Source organism: Solanum lycopersicum, chromosome 12, assembly GCF_036512215.1.
Source record: "Solanum lycopersicum chromosome 12, SLM_r2.1".
NCBI classification, from domain to species: Eukaryota; Viridiplantae; Streptophyta; class Magnoliopsida; order Solanales; family Solanaceae; genus Solanum; species Solanum lycopersicum.
The window spans coordinates 63,864,504-63,885,202 of NC_090811.1; the positions used below are offsets into that span (position 1 = coordinate 63,864,504).

The 20,699-nt window shown below is 29.6% G+C and overlaps 2 protein-coding genes across 2 annotated transcripts; one reads left to right on the forward strand and one right to left on the reverse strand.

Moving 5' to 3' along the window:
- The first annotated feature begins 8,804 nt into the window (after positions 1–8,804).
- Positions 8,805–12,870, forward strand: LOC101251362 (triacylglycerol lipase OBL1). Its single transcript, XM_004252575.5, has 4 exons — positions 8,805–9,204; positions 10,332–10,573; positions 10,669–10,702; positions 11,688–12,870. The coding sequence occupies exons 1-4, from the start codon at positions 8,808–8,810 to the stop codon at positions 12,593–12,595; spliced, it is 1,581 nt and encodes a 526-aa protein (XP_004252623.3). The 5' UTR covers positions 8,805–8,807; the 3' UTR covers positions 12,596–12,870.
- Positions 12,871–14,585: 1,715 nt separating this feature from the next.
- On the reverse strand, positions 14,586–19,983 carry LOC101251070 (uncharacterized protein C630.12). Its single transcript, XM_004252574.5, has 13 exons — positions 19,635–19,983; positions 18,563–18,622; positions 18,279–18,457; positions 17,952–18,087; positions 17,259–17,355; positions 16,794–16,853; positions 16,616–16,716; positions 16,239–16,273; positions 16,084–16,141; positions 15,812–15,886; positions 15,585–15,742; positions 15,229–15,495; positions 14,586–15,113 (listed from the first exon to the last, which is right to left on the reverse strand). Exons 1-13 carry the CDS (start codon positions 19,758–19,760, stop codon positions 14,873–14,875), a joined length of 1,593 nt encoding a protein of 530 aa, XP_004252622.1. The 5' UTR covers positions 19,761–19,983; the 3' UTR covers positions 14,586–14,872.
- Positions 19,984–20,699: the final 716 nt, after the last annotated feature.

Here is a 20,699-nt window from a genome sequence, read left to right on the forward strand (position 1 = left end):
TATACAATAAAAGTACTTTCATGTTCAAGTCTCTTTGTCTTTCTCTCTTTCTCGTTTTATACAAATTTAAATTGTATATTATTTCTCTCTTTCTCGTTTTACACAATTTGATTCAATTGTATATTCCATGTCCAAGTCTCTTTTGTCTTTCTCCCTATCTCGTTTTATACAAATTCAAATTATATATAATTGTTTTATACACTTATAATTATACAATTCGTTTTATACAATTCTCTGTCCAAGTCTCTTTCTCTTTCTTGTTTTATACACTTCGTTTTATACAATTCGCTTCAATTATATATGTATAAAGATTTTATGTTTGCTATAGGTGAAAGTTGCTCATAGTAAATTATTCTTTGTAATATGTATTAAAATTGTATTATAAATGTATTGAAAGTGATCAAGTAAAAAAAATGCTATTGTTATAAATGATAAATATTTTCTTAATATAATATATTTATATAAGTTTCGGATTTCCCATAAAATTACTCGCACTAAAAAACACAACTGTATTCAAATCATATACAATACATTTATACATATCGTATCATTCATTTGACTTTTTCCGAACAAAAAAATGAAATAGAATACTTATATACAATTTCTCTAATCTTGTATAAATGAATAGAAATTTTTGCGAAACATCTTAATCAACAAAATAAAAATTATTTGGTTTCCAAAATTTCAATTATATACTGTGCCAATAAATTGTATACTTTCTTGTTATTTCATAACATGAAGTTTCCTCGAAAGAAACTATTAACTTCCGTTGAATATACAAAAATATCAATTAACGAGATGCTTCAGTCGCTTGACGAAACAAGATGTTATGATATTTCTATCACTGTGGAACTCATTTAGGAAAAAATATTTAATTTTGAACATTTAGCTTGAATCGTGGGATTATGTAGTTTTTCTGTTATTGTATTTAGTGCTTATATTTTAACTTATTTTAGAAAAAAACTATTGTATAAATTTTTAACCAAAAAAAACATGGAAAAATAACTTAAATACACAACTATAAGTTTTATATTCTCTAATTTTTCCTTCTTTTTTTAAATATTACATAATTCCCTTTTTTTTTAAATTTTAGTAGAAGTGTATAGATACATAACATTCTCATCCTATAATACACAATCCCCCAATATAATGCCTATTTTTTCTCCACTAAAACACTCAATCTTCTAAATCAGATTTTTGAATTTTGAATTATTAATTTTAATTAATTTTAATTAAAACACTCAATTTTTAAATTTTGAATTTCAAATTCAAAAAATTTGAAATTTCAAAAAACTGCACAATTTCTCTCCCATTCTTATTGTTCTTCTTACTCCATCATCGATTAGTACAAAGTCTCCAGCTTTCGTCAAAATCATCGGTTTTTCTTTTTATGCCTTTCCCTTTTAATCATTCTCACAAGTTTTTCATCAGATATCACTAACCCTACAACCCCTTCGCTAGAATTTCATATGTCTTTCACTTCTACACCCACTGCCGGTGACAATCCATCTCAGCCGCCGTCGGCAGCGGCGGCTGTTCCGAAGCTCCAACAGCCGGGGATGGAGAGGACGGGAATTGTTGATGAGAATGGGGCAGAAAATAGAAAAAAATCTTTGCATGATCCTATGAATCTTTAGAAGGATTCAAACAAAGACTCTGGCATATTTTATTGGTTTCTTCTTTTTATTCTTAATCCATCATCGTCTTTTTCTTCTTAATCTGTAATCGTCTTAACCCAACATCTTTTTATTATTAATTCAGCATCAGTTCGTCTTATCTTCTCTTTTTTGTTATAATGTATCATTCAATAAGTTTAGTAAATGCGTCATCAACTGTGCTTGATGATACATATAGAATCTGTGTGTACAGTGTTTAGTCAATGCACTGATACATGTAGTAGATATGTATCACATGTTTTGCATGTAGTATGAATTTTTGAAAACTAATATCATGTATCAGTAAGGTATTAGTTGTTTAGTTGATCTACTGATACATGTTTTGAAAATTGTTATAATGTATCATTCACTAAGTTTAATAAATGCGTCATCCACTGTACTTGATGATACATATAGAATCAGTGTGTATATTGTTTAGTCAATGTTTCTGATACATGTATTAGATATGTATCACATGTTATAATGTTTTAGTTAATTCACTTATTGAATTCCTTAAATTTTTACTTTTTTCAATCATGTTATGCCTTCATATTATATGTAGAAAGGCTTAATACAAGCAAATAACAGCTGGAACTGAAACAAACGTACATTCATGTATATAATAACAACAATTACACTACGATAACATATACTGAACTGAACACAAGCAACTAGCACTATATAAAATAGAAAGAGATACGACATGATGAATACAACAATATTCTTCTTATTCCCCAGCGTTTTATCTAGTGATGATTATGATGGCCGGGTAACTTCTCCTTGATCTTCTCCATCATACTCTTCTTCTCATGCTCTGTAGTAGTTGTAGTAGTTGTTGTGGTTCGAGTTCCAACACATGTGCTTGGTGATGTGGTTCCTCATTCTTGTGCTTTCCACCTGTGAATTTCTCCTTTATCTTCTCTTTCAGCCCTTTCTTCTTCCTTCTCCCACCTTGTCCATCATCCTCCGACTGCACCAAAGTAGTAATTGAATGATATTATATATATCTTGTGCGACTATAAAATGGATAAAATTTCAGTAATTCAACTAAAAAAAGGTGTCAAATAAATTGATAGTTTGTTCGAACAAACAAACATAAGATGAGAATTGAGAAGGGGCATGATAAAAATTTGAAATTAATATCCAATTAATTGCTGATTTAATGCTGATTAATGATCTGTTACCACAAATTAAGCTGTTTTACTAACAATATAACTTTACCGTTTTTCCCCTATTTTTTCTAAAACAGTTTTAAATTACCATGTATCACTACAATCTAAAGTATCACGGCTCAACACATTTAAGGGATTTTTTGTAATTACTAAACTTGTCGGGACAGAATGTAATTATTGAATTACACTATGGGATGCCTTAAATTTATACAAAAAACATTATATACAAAATAAACGCTTAATAGCAAATTAAATCAAACCCATGAAATATAATTATATAAACTATATCTATAGAGCGTTATTTCATTAAATCGATTTGCCATATATGAAATTTTCCCTTTTATCTTATAATAGTATTATTAAAATAAAATATTAAATATGTTATAGTAGTATTATTAAAATAAAATAAATGATAAAGATATTTTTAAAATTATTTATTATTGTGAAATTTTAAGAGGAAGATGAATAATTTTGCTAAATTCTTTTGTTCACATCCTTGATTAAAAAAAAAGAGAATAAATAGTTTTTAAGACATGTATCTTTCAAAACTTGTAATCGGAAATGGACGCAGATTACTCAGTAAGATATAATAAATGGAATTTTCACATATAACCCCTCAAAAATAGTTTAATTATTCTCCATATCTATAGTTTGATAATTACAATTTGTAGCTATATGTTATAAGGAGGAGAGAGGCGAGCGAGACTGGGAGAGAGAGGAGAGAGGCGAGAGAGAGGGCAAAGAGTGAGAGAGAGGTGAATCGTATATGTATATCGGTTAAATAATTGTATATTATACATATGTATTTTTATGACGAGCAAGATTGGGAGAGGGAGGAGAGAGGCGAGTGAGATTAGGTGTGAGACAAGCAAGAGAGTGAAAAGAGGTGAATTGTATATGAATATCGGTTTGATAATTGTATATTATACATATATATTTGCATAGATGACAAGCGAGATTGGGAGATAGAGGAGAGAGGCGAGCGAGATTTGGAGAGGGAGGAGAGAGGTGAATTGAATATGTATATTAATTAGATAATTGTATGTTATACATATATATATATTTGTATATTCTGAAGAATTATACATATACAAACGTGACTAATTATACAAACTCGAAGTCAGCCCGCGTAATTATGTATAATGTTAGTCACGAGTGGTAATTATAGCAAACTATAGCTATGATAAGCAATTAAGTAGTATAAGTTTACTTAACCACGTAATTTTCTCATATAATTGTAATATTTTAAGCACGTAGATTATTTGTATTTTTATTTAATTATAGTATTTTTTATTATATCAGAGTTTCCTTATTTTTATTTACTTGGTTCATGTATTTTTCGTAGCAGAATTATCTAAAATTTACCTAATTGGATGAAATTTATTTGGGTAGAATTTTCATTTCATTGAGAGAAAAGACAGGGGGTATCAAAACAATACACAAATATGAGTGAAATGTGGCTAAAAAGAATGAAAATTTATCTAATTATTTGCTATAAAATAAATATGAAATATTTGCATTTTTGTGGTTTCCATATAACATGATCAAGGCCCAATTTCATTGAATTGTAGTCATAGATTTACATCTTTAATTAGTGATGATGTTTTTCACGTATAATTCATGTATGTATATATATATATAAAGTTAAGATACTCTCCATCAAAAGGTTTATTGTTCACCTCTACATAATTAGTGAATTATTAAAATATTATAATATATTTAGTATAATTTCACATAAGGGTGTATAAAATCGAATCGAAAATCAAACATATGCAAATCAAATCAAATCGGAAAAAAATTCGATTAGTGGTTTGGTTTGACTTGGTTTAGTGTTGGAAAAAAAGACCCAACTATATTTGGATTGATTTGGTTTCAACTAAAAAAATCAACCCGAGACCAAACCAATCCGACATTATATATATAATTTTAAATTTTTTATTTTATACCTAAAAATACTTACTGTAATATATTTTTAAAATATCTCTTATACTTTTTCATAGTTTTTATCTTTTAATATAATTATTTCATGTTTGCAAGTTAGAATCATCTAATAAGATTATAGTCTATACATGTTGGTAATTATAATAAAGTTTAAATAAAAAACAAATTAATACTAATGCAAAAAGAAAATCAATTCAACACTAAGAAGGACAATAATATTTTATTTATTTTTTAGTTTTACATAGATTTAGACAATTAAAATACATGATCTAATTTTACTTTCTTTTAATATTTAGTCATGTAACTAATACTTACTTAGCTTATTTTAGCATGATTTAGTACTTTGAATTATGATCAATTTCATTATGACTTATTAATTTGCAATATTTGTTTTACGCGATTTTATTATTATTATTATTTTTGGCTATTTTAGTGTCATTAATTATATCATGTTTTTTGTTATTTTCTTGAGAAATAACTTAGATAGTTACATTTTGGTATGACTAAATAAATATTTGAAATACAAGTAAATTATATGTTTTTATGAGTACATTATCGAAAAACTCGAAAATCCAAAAAAAATTCGAAGAAACCCAAAAAAATAAAAATTTATCTTTTTTTTAATTTCAAATAAAAAATTAAAAAAAAAGTTAAAGAAATTGCATCAAATTTTGCAAATCGCTGCTATTGCAGCAATTTTGCTTTTTCCGGCGAGCAACATTGCTGCTCTTCTAGCGATTTTGCCTTTTTGATTATAATAAAATTTCATATATCATTTTAAAAATTTTATTAATATTTTATACCCTTTAATCTCCGAACCCCTAAAATCACTTCCACTTTTTCTCCAACCTAAAGAAAAGAAAGAAGAAAAAAGAATTTGAATAACAGAAAAGATAGCTTAACAGAATTTTATGGGCCTAGGACTAAATATCCCAAAAAAATTATTTCAACAGAATTAATTATTTTCTTTTAGTGCATATTCTATTTATAATCTACTCATCTAATTTCACTTCCCAATGTATGGATAAAAGATACAAACAAAACAAATAGAGAAATTATTTCACGTTATTTCATATTTGTAGCGTAACGCAATGATCAAATATCTACCCAACATTCCTTCATTGGTTAGTGTTCAATAGTGTGCAGTCTTAAAATTTTAATTTTCGTCTAAGTTCGAATTTTGGATTGTTATTAACGAGTGTCAATAGTTATAATAAAAAATATAATAGTAAAGCTATTAATATTAGAAATACATGACCTTAAAAATATACATAACGCCTTAATTACCAAATTAGACTTTATAATCTGTATTATGAGGTGTTAATTTAGTTATTCATTTCGATAGTCTTAAATTTAATTCAATCTACTAATTTTACACCTTTATTGTTACTCTTTTCGTTTAAATTATTTTTTATTTTAAAAATTTAAAATAAATTAATTATTGTTTCTCATTTTATAAGTAATAATATTATTCTTAAAAACTATTTTCTTCGTCTCAAAATAATTTGTGTCCGAAATAAATAATTCCTTAAAAATTTAAGATAAAAATCAGTCTCTTATGTTTTCTAGACTATATATACCCTTATACTTCATCTTTATCAATATTATTTCATTTTCAAAAAATATTTAGTAAGCTACATGTTGTATCATTGATTTCTTAATAAATATGAGTTTTGTCAAGATGACGCTTATATTAAGATAAAAGTAATATACATATCTCAATAGAAAAAAATATTTAAAATATGAGATACTATATCTTGAAATATATATATAATCAATAATTTATTCTAATTTATAAAAAATATTTTTTTTTAAAATAACACGATAAATAATTTAAAACGAAAAATAAATAAAACTATTAGCCCAAATCCCAAAATATTCCTTTCTGATAAACATATGGTCCACACCTGTTAGCGCCGTTATGTCACTTGTCTTTCTTTATGAATTCTGAGAGCCAAAATTAGAAATAGATTCAAAATTTAAATTTTATAATTTTAAATTATAAATTCTGTTAGTAGATTTTGTAAAATTGATGTAACTTTTAAGCAGATTAATAATTATCATAATAATATATTTTGTATAATTTTTATTATAAATAATGTTCAAGAGCAAAGTATACACGAATATTACGATATTCTTGTGGATTAAAAGGTAAAAAGAAGGAAACAAGATATCTCCTCTCTTCTATTCCACAAAGATGGAATTAAAATTTTTTTGGATTAATTACGGAAATTCTATCTTTTAGTTTATTTATAATCATTATCTTCTATAAATTTTCAAAATTTCTCATTATCGCGCATCACATTAATGTATCTCGCGCATCAAATTAGTGTATCATGTATACAATGTACCTCGCGCATCAGACTATTGTATCTCGCGTATCAAATGATTGTATCACATATAGAATATAATGCATCTTACTTCACGATTAATGTATCTCGCACATTAGATTAATGTATCAGTGCTTATATTATTATATCCGTTTTGAAGAATTTTTGTAATTATAAACTTTTAAGGGATATATTATAATTTTACCTTAAAAATATGTGATAAAATTAAAAAACGTATGAAATTTCTTGTCAAAAAGAAGAAAAGAAACGAAATGATCACGTATTGCTCAAATTAAAAAGTTATTTATTTTCAAGAAACAACTAAAGGTAACTTTCTCACACATTTTTTTTTAGGAAAGAGGCGCTAAAAATAGTTTTACTAAAATTAAGTACTCAGTTTTTAATATTTTATTTTACTTATAAGATGTATTTGGTGCGTAAATACTTTTTAAGAAAAATTTTGATTATTATTTTTTATATATTAGCACAAAGTAGATATTCCAAATATAGTTGTATATTCTTTTTCCGAAACCTAAATGGGTGGAAAAAGAAAAAAAGAAGAAGCCATATAAACTAAAATAATAGACAAAAAAAATATTGTATCTATTTGTGTATTGGAAATTTGGCTAATGTTAATTGTTTCAGACTCTATTGAAAGGGAGATGATAATTAATTAATATAAAATGTTATTCATGAAAAAATAAATTTCCTATTTTTATTAGGAAAGTTAGATTTGTCATTTAAGAAATTTATTTTTCGATGCTAAGACAAATGATTATCAATCGTGTCAAAAAAATTACGCATAATACATATATTGAACCTTAAATTTGGCTTAAAATTTTAACTTTGATCTTCAACTTTTATCATGCACAAACAAACAGTTTGACTATCCAACTTCTAAATAAATAAACACATGAGTCCTACATGACACAATACACGTAGGACACCATGCAGGACAAAAAAAAATGACATGTAGCATACGTGTGTTCATTTGTTCAACTTTATACGAGTTTAAGTGTCTATTTGTGCACACCCAAAGTTGAGGGACGTAAATGTAATTCGAAGCTAAGTTAAAAAGCACAATCATGTATTATGCCAAAAAATTACCAAGCAAATGCGTTGCCATAAGGCAGAGAGTCGATATTGACATTATCCAACAATCTTGCTCTCAACATCTATACCTTATGCAATATGCATGTTGCTCTTGGGAGTTTGAACTGATATTTTTTACTTTAATACCAATATTTAGGATTAAACGCTTACTATTACTCTCAAAAGCTATATATGAGAAAGATCATGATTTTATTTCTTAATCAATCAATCAAGCAACTCATGTTCAATCCATCTGACTTACCATCTCCTAGATGACCATAAATAAGATATTAACATTACCCAATATCCTATTTTTTTTAAAAAAAAATTAACTAAACAAACGTGAAAAAATTACAAACATTTGGTACGTGGGCATCCAAACACACCCATACCTCAAATTTCAATGAATTAGGACTTAACCAAAAAAAATAAATAAAATCCATCATATTTCAATATTTACTAGTTTTTTAATAATCTCACGTTAACTTTTGTATTTATTATTGTCTTCACTTCACTAGTGAATACAATACTTTTACTACACGTTACTGCTGACTTGTCAATTTTCTCCAATTATTAATGCTATAAATTAAATTCACATTTTATCATTCTAACAACAAATGCAATTTATTAAATCAATCTACTATATATTCTACGTATATCTATACTTAGCTCAGGAGAACATCAACATGGCTACAAGTAATATTGATTCCTTCTTGATTGTGAAACCGGAAAATGGAGGAACATGGGACCTCGTAGGCCCCCTCCTCGGAGGCCTCGGAGAGATCAATGCTAAGTTTCTCGAATATTCTTGTGCTGACGATGGTAATGGTGATTGTGATGGCGGAGAAGAGGTGGATGATCATAGATGGGTAATAGTTGTGTCCATCTTAGTGAGGAAAATATTGAAGGTGTTTAAGAAACCAATGGAATGGAGTGGCTACTTCCTAGAGTTTTTCATCAACATCTTCTCTCTAAATGGAAACTTTCGGGGCTTATTCCACAATATATTGCATGGTAATAACAATAATACTTTTACGTGAACATATTTGACTAGACATATAAAGTTTTAAATTTTATGATTTTTAATTAGGGATGGAGCTAATAGCCGTGAGTTCGGTCTAACTTCATAGATTTTGCTTAATAAAGTATATTTGTTACTAAAGTCATTAAACATGTATAAATATCAAATCAAACACTCATTTGTTATTACTTAAAATTGTTATTGTAAAATTCAGAACCTAAAGTTTAATATATATATATATATACTCCCTCCGTCCGGTATTATTTGTCATGGTTTCTATTTTTAAAGTCAAACTATAAAAACTTTGACTAACATTTTAAGATGCATTTTTAATAATATTAATATGCAAAAAAATTATAATTTATATTACTTTTTATATAGTTTTAGAATATCTAATTTTGTTATTTAAAATATCGGATTTATGTGATCTAATTTACCTTTGAAAATTAGTTAAATTGACTTTCGATAAGCGCAACATGACAAATATTTCCGGACGGATGAAGTATATATATATATATATATATATATATATATATATATATTTCTTTCATTTTTTTCAAAATATTTGTCATTCTTACTAAAAAATTATGTTTGAATAGAATCTTTGTCGTTTTAGAAGTTCAAACAAAAATATTACTACTATTTTTTTCTTCCATTTTATCCTTAGTAGTTAGTAATAATTTTTTTTAAAAAAAACTACAAACGCTTTAACAAAAATACGTATTAAAAGTCTATTTAGATTGACTTATTTTAAGTGTTTTTAAGCTAAAATAACTTCTAAGCACTTTTCGAGTGTTTTTGATAAGTTAACAAAGTGCTTAATTATAATAAGCACTTAATTTTACATTAAAATGCTAAAAATAAGTCAAAAAAAAAAATCAATTCAAACAGACTCTAAATATTTATGTAAGAGAGATCATATCGTAAAAACATAAATAAGAATAAGACAATTCAACACCCTCCTAATTATTCTTAAAAGACGTGTAAATGAAAAACACGACTAGCTAGCTTGAAAAACTTTAAACATGTCTCATGACTTCTATGAATTCATAACTAGCTAGGGAGAATAGTAAATTTAGTTATCTGAGATTATTAACAAAAAAATGTTGCATATAAACAGGAAGGTTGGTGATTCCACAAAGAGGAACTGCAAATTTCATAAGTATTATTGGCCATATAGATGGAAGAATTAAATTACCATACAACACTGAAATATTAACCAAGGAAAGTTCTCGTTTAATCGAAAAAAATGAGCAACTGGGAATGAGACATAGAGATCTTATGGATTTATGTATGATGTCTTCAAAGTTGGTTTATGAAAACGAAATTTTCGTTGAGGACGTTGTAAATCATCAATGGAAGGTATACATATATTAACACTTCAGCTTCTTTATTAGTAATATTTTCTTCATCATTTTTAATTTGTTACATGTAACATTTTAACTTTTGTAAAACAGATGCATTTTGTGGATTTTTACCACTGTTGGAATGGTAAGATCTTATATCCTTGCTCATGTTAGATAGTTTTTGTAATATATTGTAAAAGGATAATATGAATTAAAAGTCATTTCCTAAGTTGTACAGTTAAAAAGGGTAAAAAAAAATAAAACTAAACAATCCTACTTTATTGAGTTTCGTATTTGAACTACCGAGAGTGTGAGTTTCATACTTGAACTATGACTGAATAGTCAACAAAGCACACCTAGATGTTGAGTAGAACAAATATTTGTCTTTGAAATGATTTTAAGCATGTTTGTCTATAAAATATTGGTACACCTGACATATATATATAACGGCTCTATTTGCTGACATAATAATTTTTTATTTCGATGTCACAACAAAAACTAGATCACAGTGGAAAGAAGATGGTGAATGTCATGATTGGAATAAATTAATTTATACGGTAATAATTTTATCCTTAACCTGATATTAATCTATTTAGATTTGCCACGGTGGAATTATTTTTTCCACATAGAGCACCACAATATGGCAAAAACAAAAGAGTGTACACACATCAACAGAAATTAGTCTGAGATGTGTTTAGCTAAGTAATTTTTCTGTTTCACAAAGAATGACATGGTTTAACTTGACACGGAGTTTAAGAGTACAAAAGGAACTTTTGAATCTTGTGGTTCTAATTAAAGTTAGGTCAAAATGTACAAAATTGCCCTTTGATCTTGTGGTTTTAAGCAGGTTATGTAGAAAATTGAATTAAAATGTTACCTGAAAAAGAAAGAGTTCATTCTTTTTTAAACAGACTAAAAGGGAAAAGGAGGTCATTCTTTTTTAAACGGAGGAAGTACAGTTCACGTAGAAAACTCACATTCTCAATAGTTCAGGTACGAAACTGAAAAAACCAGCATAATTTAGTATTAGAAAAATATGCACTTGTGTTGTATCTTGAATGGAATTTCTTCTTTTGTTTCTGATTATATGAACCATTTTCTTTCTTAAACTCTGTGTTTGTTGAGAACAGATTACCAGAAACAGAATTCAACTGAAGTGTTCATACTATGCGATAAATCAAAAGATGCAAACTTGATTTTGATCAGCTTCAGAGGTACTGCGCCATTTTCTGCTGATGATTGGATCACTGATTTCGACTACTCGTGGTATGAGATTCCTAAAATAGGAAAACTACATATGGGATTCTTAGAAGCGTTAGGATTAGGAAGCAGAGTAAACGTTTCCACGTTTCATGAACATCTTGTTGATAAAAATGTTGATGTAACTATCGCTCATCCAGAGAGGATCACTGCTTACTATACTGTTAGAAGCAAACTCAAAAGTTTACTAAAGGAGCATGAAAATGCAAGGTTTGTCGTTACAGGACATAGCTTAGGAGGAGCGTTGGCTATACTATTTCCAACGATGCTAGTTGTACATGAGGAAATGGATGTAATGAAGAGACTATCGCGTGTATACACATATGGTCAACCTAGAGTTGGAGATAGACAGTTAGGGAGGTTTATGGAAGAACATTTGGAACATCCGGTGCCTAAGTACTTCAGAATTGTTTATAACAATGATATTGTTCCGAGGTTACCTTATGATGATAAAACGTTTCTGTATAAGCATTTTGGTGTTTGTATGTACTATAACAGCTCATACGTTGAGGAAGAAGTACACGAAGAGCCAAACATGAACTTTTTTGGGCTACGATACGTGTTACCAATGTATCTGAATGCTGTTTGGGAGTTTATCAGAAGCTTGTTTATGTGTTACATATATGGACCTGAGTACAAAGAGAGCTGGGAATCAATAGTTTTTCGGATGGTGGGGATGTTTCTTCCGGGGATTTCTGCTCATAGCCCGGTTAATTATGTTAACTCTGTAAGACTTGGAAGGAAGAAGTCTTCAGATGTTTCGGAAAGTGTAGATTGAAATGAAATGCCTTGATCAAGTGATTTACGTCTCATAAATGAACTCGTTAGAGCTTTTTCGTGTCTTGAATAAAGTGAACTCGTTTGAGGTTTTTCGTGTCTTGAATAAAGTTTAGTGTTGTGATTGCAAGAAGTGTTGGAACTATTATGAGTTGTTGATGTGAATGTATCAATGAGAGTTCATGTAGAAGTTTTTGTTGTTGTTGTTGTTGAAGGAATGTAGATTGGTTTGTGTTGTGAACTTATTGAATAAATGTGGTTTGAGTGATTGCTTGTTATTAGACTAGACTTCGGGCACGTGCGTTGCACGTGTATCTCAAATAAAAATCAATAAAAAAAATGAAAAAATATATAAAAACTATTAGGAGAACATAATGTTTTTTTCGAGTGTTCTCTCGATATTTCCGATCTACTGCACATTAGATAAGTCTCAAAAGCTTACTCATTTATAAGCAATTAAATGTACAGACAATCATCAATAAGTAAAATTTTCAAGAAAGACACATCAAGTTAAAGAATTAAAAAGGGAAAATGTGACGTTACATAAAGTCTTCTTGTATCCTTAATGCGTGTCGTTACAAATGTAACTACTTCCTTAAAAACTTTCAGATATACCCAGACTTACATTTACAGGCTTACAACTATTATCCATCACTGTTAGAGAAAACTTAGAGTTGCTGCATTTGTTGAAGAAAATGTAATATATTTTGCTAGCAAACAACTGCAATTTCAATTTATTATTAATAGTTTAAAAGTTTATAACATGGTTTCTTTTCTGCGGGAAACTATGCGTAGAGAGTTTCAAAGAGAGTTGATCATCATTCAGCATCAAACCATATGTGTACAACAACATTCAATTTTTGATATGTGTGATTATACCTTTCAAACTATTTATTTTACCTATTAAAAAAAATTAGAAAGTTATCATTCAAATGAAGTTAGCAAATCAAACGGAAAAATCTAAACTTAATAACATTGTACCTGAAAATTAGAAGACACTTTTGTACCCACTTAACAATGAAAGCTTGTGTTGAATGACTAATATTGAGTATGTTTATATAGTGTAGTCTTGAAGATTTGTTGATAAAATCTCTTTGATATTCCTCAATTACTTAACTTGATTCCTTTCAACTTCTCATAATTAGCAAAATACGTTTCAACTTCTATATTAATTGAAACACTTCTCATTTTGCTCCTCAAATATTACTATTTAATTAGATATTTAATTTATATTTGGGTAAAGTATGTTATTACTTTTTAATTTAGTATAGGGACAAAATAGTAATTCAACTTTACACTTTAGAGCTTCATGCTTATAATATATGATGTAAAGATACGACACCTGAACCTCATTCAACTTCAAAAGTTAACTCATGAGGGGAGAGTTATCCAAATGTATATAAACAGATCACTAGTTCATTCCTCAATTAATGTGGGACTGTAACTCACTCTAATATCTCGCTTCACGTCAAGACCGAACTAGAGCGTGGACTGAGAGCCCAAACAGGGATGAACCTGGCTTTGATAGCGTGTGAAAAATATGAAACCTAGACCTAACTAAACAACAAAAGTTAGTCATGAGAGAAAAATTGTCCAAGTCAATATAAGTAGACCGTCAATCTAAAAGCTAGTCATGATAGTGGAGGTATGCATGACAAGTGTTATTTACATTCATTGGTTTGACGTGAACGCTTTCATCCCCAACCAATGCTACTAATTGACACAAATATGATCGTAAACTGCTATCAAGTTAGTAGACCGTTGAAAATTGAAATTAAAGAGTTGCTAAAATATAAAAATGCATTCTTATTGAAACAGACAAACAAATTGAAACGGAAAGAATACACCTTATTAGTCTAAAACTAATACTGAATAATTTGGTGATTCATTAGTTAAATTTGATGAGCAACTAGTAACAACTTTGAACTAATATAAATATCACACACAAATATATACAAATACTATGTGAACAGGAATAAAGATAGTTGATATAAGTATACAGAAGCATCAAATTCTCATATATTAGTGTAGAAAATCCAATTCTCATAGAACAACAAAAAAGAAAAAGTGGCACCTAGTTATGTTTGAGTGAAAGGAACTCAAATCTTCTGTTAACTTAGGATATGTCAATACAACAACAGAGTAACAGAATATAGCGAACATGTGAAAGAAGGCACAGATGCTAACGCCTGCTCATTTTTACATCTCGTCTCTATGTATCCTAATAGGGAAGTACCTAATCTAAGCCAGCATCACTGGCATATCTGTGTAGTAGAGTTCATTTATCAATCCAATCTTTGAAAAGAAGCATCATATATAGAGGGATGTTAAAAGCTGCAACGATAGTAATTATACACAATGTCCTCACCAATCTCCTAATTACCATCTTTGTCGCTGATTTGTTTGTCCGAGGCAATGCTTTTACCGCGGTATCTGATCCTATATGTAAAGTCACATCAGCGGGATTTGAGGTATCTGTCTCTTGTTTTCTGGCAACTGACCGCATGATAGCATTACCCCTGCATTCGAGAAAAATGCATCGATGTAACTTGAGCATCAAATAGTCTATAAAATACAAGGAGGCACCCAATAGATTATTTAAGAATGACAAACATTGACTTTGATGGGACTTACCGTTCTACTGAAGCGCTGTCGCTTGAGCATGTAGAAGACACTTTAAAGGTTTTCTTTATGAGGTGCATCGATCCTTCTGCATCCCATATCTCCTCATATTCATATATCTCATCTTCACTTTTCAGTTTTTTCCCACCTCCCCAAAAGCTTGAACTAATTAGACCTCTTACATTCCTAAGAAATCCATCAAGATAGTTTGGAAAGAGCACCCCACTCGTGGGCCAAAAGACGGCAATAAGAAGGGTTATGACAAACAGCAAAATATACCTGAATCATCCGCAAACAAACTTTAAGATTACAAGAAACACTGTTTATTAAGACAAATGTTTTGTTTTCATCTCAATATACTGAATTACCATATATAAATGTATAACTGCACAGGGAGAAAGCACACTTTGGTGGAAATTGCATCCGCTGACATTGATCCATTCGGTAAGATAAGGCTACTTGCAGATAATAGCATGTAAGATGGAAACAAATTTCCCTGCTGCCAGCTTATAGTACCTAGAGTATGCTGCGCAACACTATCAATCAAACACCGTCCAATTAATCCAAACTTTTTCAGTTAAACAAGGTGTGATACCTCTTCTACGGAACCATATTTGGATTTGTGGATCACTGTACACTGATCATGGTCATGCCCGGAGAGAATTAGTGCCTGCAGAAACTCAAAATCATGCAACCCAAAAATCATTCATTTCAGTTAGTATTGTGTCGAAATTTCTTCCCTTTATATTGCTACTATGTTTTGGATAACCCTACATTACATGCAATAGCATCTAGAATTACTACTGGAAAAATATATAAAAGATCATTGGTCCATGCGGGCATCATAAAATGGAAGGAAATACGTACAGGTTTGATCGAGTCAAGCAGGTCATTCGTTCCTTTTTCAGTAATATAGTTTTGATATCTGTGAATGGAATTGTGACCAAGTCTGACATAAACATCCATGCGTACAGACACAGTAAATCCGTAGTAAGCCACTAAAAGTGAGAGTAAGAGCTTACAATATTTCCTTATCCTGAGCAGCACGGTTGATTCTCTGAAATAAATGACGAAATATGTAACTTTTCATTATAAACTCTTTCACTCGGAATTCTACATGATACTAAAGATATGTTGATCAAAACAGAATATATGAGGGACCTATTAATCAACTATATTACAAGAAAAGTAACATTTTCTCCTCAGAATAGCAACAAGCAAAATGAAGAAGAATTTTTAAAGATCATAATCCCTATTGTTTAGGTTCTCGAAAGCAAGTGCTCTTTTACTGGAGAGGAATAGTACATGAATGGTGACTTTCAGGGGAGGGAATCTTTCCTCTATAAAATAGAAAAAGCTAAAACAACTTTGACAAGTTCAAGAAAAAGTTAAATTTTACCTGATTAATAATTGACGATGAGCGGTATGAACCGCAGGCAGTTTGATCTGGTCGATACAATGGAATATGAGTCAATAGAACCCTTGGATTCGAAGACAGATCTGCATAAGACAGAGTAAAATGATCTGAGCATCTTACACATAAGTCAAATAACAACATACATGGATAGTGAACATACGGTTAGAGACATTCTTGACAAATTCCCATGTGGCAGGGGTTATATTGTTCTGGGGATGCCCTGTAGACAAGAGAATTTGCTGTGAGTCTTTACAAAATAACAACATCATGAATCGAACCATAATCAATAGAGTCTCTTTTTCATGTTTTAATTAATTGATAGGAAGAAAAGCAAAATCATTGAAGTGGTGTTTACAAAATAACAATACCATGAATTGAACTAGCTCATTAGCAATGAATTACTACTTCTATAATCTGTTCTGATCATCGAAGAGTAGTCACATGGTCATGTGTCATACTAAAAACTACTATATTATAGTTAGAACCCTCTATCTCGAAGAGTAGTCACATGTTCTAAAATAGTAACTACTAAATAAATTAGCATTTTCAGACATTACATGTACATAAAAAGGTATAAAGGAATGGGGGAGATTGAAATAAGAGAAAGAGAAGATTGTGATAATACCATCTAAGGTTTGCGCATCGATGGTGATGAAATCTACTTTCCCAGCTGTAAACTGATAGTTCCTTTCACCAAATGCTTTCTCGTAGCGTTTGATAACCTGCATCATTGTGTGCACAGATAAGATTGGAAATAGAAATATAGAATAGGAGTAAACCAGAATGTTCTGCACTGGCATTTGGCCACTGGATATGGAATCCCAATTTCAAGTTTTGATTTGAAATTTTTAAGAAATTTGCATAAAATTTCAGCTTCAATTTCAAATATTTCTTTTTGAAACTGTAATATTTGTATTTCACAGAGTCAATTTTCAAATATCAAATTCTCCAAAAAGTATATTTCAAATTCCAAAAATGTGATTTCAAATTTTTTAAATGTAAAACTTGACTCATGCTCAATGGGAATTTTGGGAAAGTTTTGATAATTTTCACCCATGTTTACGAGGAAAAATATAACTTAAGAAATCTAAATTGCATGTCCAAACAAGACCGCAGAAATTTGAAACCATCCACTAAATAAAAGGTTTGTTTGTTGCAATGTTTTAAAAGAAGATTTAATCTCCGTCTTTTTCATAGGCTTATGAGTTATTTGATACATGAAAAGATGATGAAATATGAACAAGTCAAAAAGCATATTAATTCAAATTTGGCATCAGTTAAATAACATGTTCCAACTCTATCTGAATAATTAACACACCTCCGGCATACGCGAGTGAAAAGCTGCATACCCTATATCATGGTTTCCAGCAAGGTAGTACAGCTTTATGTTCGTAGTTTGTTCAAGCATGTCAATGTCAAATATATGCTTAAACCGACTCCAGGATTCCTGCCATCTATCAAATTAAATAAATCGATGTCCAAAGCAGAAGAATAACTAGAGTACATTCAGATATTTCATTTATGAAAATGACAAAATTATGAACTTTATATAAGGAAGCAACTGATAGGAATGTGTCTTAAATTAGTCCAAAAAGTGGAGTTTTCGACTGAGAAGATAGAACATTAAGCATACACAAGTACTTACTCTTCATCAGAGAGAAAAGGCCCACCGTCGAAATAATCACCTAGGAACAGAATTATATCTGGTTTGGAAGGTAAAATAGATGATAGGAATGCCCTGCGCATATACAAATCTGTATAGAACTGAGCAACTTCAAGTGCAAAGGATTTTGGGGCAAGATGAAGAGAGGTTCTATCCATGAGCTGTCAAAATACAAAATACGTTGTGAATATGAAATAAAAATGTCAAAGCACAGAATAATATAAAGATAAGCACACTAAATCCACCATCATTTTCAGAAGCAATACCTGAGGATCAGTCAGAACAGCAATTTTCACGTAATCACGTTGATGATCTACTCCATCTGTCTGAAACCAAGGATAACAAAGGTTAATACACCTGAGTTTTTGCGCCAGCTCAAAAAAACTGAATTTTTATGGAGGGGATAAGCCATTAAAATGTATACATCTTAGTATCGAGATAATTAAGAAGTAGACTTCATGAAGAGAAAAGTTTACCGAAAAAGCATGGCTTTATCTAGAGCTACCAAATTATTGCTCTATAATTAACCAAAGAAGTTCCCTCAAATAAAGTATCTAGCATACGAAGTCCACCACTTATACATATTATTATAAGTTAACTTTCCCATCACAATTCTTTTAGTTTCTTAATAAGCCAGCCTTTTGTTAAATCAGGAGCTTTTGACAAGCATATTATTAGGATCAACCGCTTAGCCGCTTACCATCATACAAAAGTTATAGTTGATAGCAAGGACACAACTTTATTTCTTAACCAAGCCCACCAATCAAGCACCACATTCGACCATGACTCCAACCCAGGCCACCCCAGCTCCTTGTAGACCTTCCCATAGGTACCACGTTGGCATTACCCAACACATATGATTCTCAATGAGTAAACAAGAACTAACACAAATTCACAGCTCCAACTAGCATAAAAAGTGGTAGAACAAGTACAAAATGAAAGGCCACTATCATTTAACAAACTAAAGCTCCATAGAGAAGATAACAACAGTTGGCAAATACTAATTCACAGATTCAATGGGGAGTACAATTTTTTTTCTCTATTGGTCAACTGTGAGCTGAATATTCACTGATCTGGAGTTAAGCTGCTTAAGATAAGGAATCCCAAATCCCACAAGAGACTTACAAAATATGGGAAATGAAAATCATTTTTCAACCAAAAGAATTAAAAATAAGATCATTTCTTTAACATCTCACAACCCCTCAAAATCCCAGTTCATTTGCAGCTGAACATTGTCCATTACATCACAAAACAGAACAATAAATAGAGAAAAAAAAATGATTCTTGAATCTAGCTCAAGTCAAACATAAGCTACTACATCAAAGTTTGAAACTTTACCATTGAAGAAGAAGTAGAAGGATGAGGCCAAGAACATGAGAGAAAAGGGACCCAAAATGAGAACATCTCTCCATAGAGAAGAGTCAAAGCCCAAATTAGGCTCAAGAAAACAGCTAACTTCAACATCTTTGTTAACTCAGCAATTACTACTCCTTCTCTACTTCCATTTTTTTTTCTTGTAGATCCCAAAACAAAGCTCACAAAGCTGATTAAGATAGTTTAATTAGCACTTGATATGAGTTCTTTTAGAGTTATAGGTAGCTGGCATCTCTTTCACATCAATGTTGATTTCTTCTCTTTTTCTTAATCATTTTTATTTTTTATTTTCATGGTTTTTCGTTTGTACAATGATTAGTATCAGTTATTTATCGAAATATATATTTTTAATTAAGAATAATAATGAAATCAAACATATAGTTATTTATCGATATTTCTATTAAGAATAATTATATATAATTATTTATCGATAAGATTATTTTTAAGTAAGAATAATTATGAATTCAGAAATTATGTAAAACATGTACACTTTAACTAAGTTTTATATAATAGTAGGAATAACTTTTAGTAAGTTTTTTATCTTGAAATGATTAGTATTTTAGAAAACTAAAAGATGTTATGAATTAGTTACTTAAAAAGAGTGTTAAAAGAGTGTGTGTGTGTGGGGGGGGGGGGGGGGGGCAAGTAGCTTCAAAATATTACATTTAATTGCCTTAAAAATATTATTCCCTTGATTTTTACTTATTTGTCTATTTTTGATTTGGTTACATAAAAAATAATTTATATAGTGAATTACTGTTTTAAATTACTATTAATTGATAGAATTTTAAAATCGATTTACTCATTTCGTTTGGTCATAGATTTTTTAAATAATATTTGACAAATAGTATTTGTCTATATAATTTGTTATTATTTGGCAAATGCCCAAATACTAGTTTCTTTTAGTATTTAGGTCCAATCTCATTATTTGGGATCTTTTGAAAATTGAAATTTTACATCAAATTTTTATCTTTTACATAAACAATCTCTATAGTAATTGTTTACGTTGTATCACATATTTTTTGTATG

What these genes read in the sequence shown, in the direction of transcription:
- LOC101251070 (XM_004252574.5), bottom strand. Translation starts at nt 19,760, where the DNA reads ATGTTGAAGTTAGCTGTTTTCTTGAGCCTAATTTGGGCTTTGACTCTT. An exon ending in TTCACTCGCGTATGCCGGAG is followed by an intron (nt 17,356 to 17,951) that starts GTGTGTTAATTA and finishes ACAATGATGCAG; the next exon opens with GTTATCAAACGCTACGAGAA. An exon ending in CAGTTATACATTTATATATG is followed by an intron (nt 15,496 to 15,584) that starts GTAATTCAGTAT and finishes CGGATGATTCAG; the next exon opens with GTATATTTTGCTGTTTGTCA.
- LOC101251362 (XM_004252575.5), top strand. Translation starts at nt 8,808, where the DNA reads ATGCAATTTATTAAATCAATCTACTATATATTCTACGTATATCTATAC. An exon ending in ATTCCACAATATATTGCATG is followed by an intron (nt 9,205 to 10,331) that starts GTAATAACAATA and finishes GCATATAAACAG; the next exon opens with GAAGGTTGGTGATTCCACAA. An exon ending in TTTTTACCACTGTTGGAATG is followed by an intron (nt 10,703 to 11,687) that starts GTAAGATCTTAT and finishes TGTTGAGAACAG; the next exon opens with ATTACCAGAAACAGAATTCA.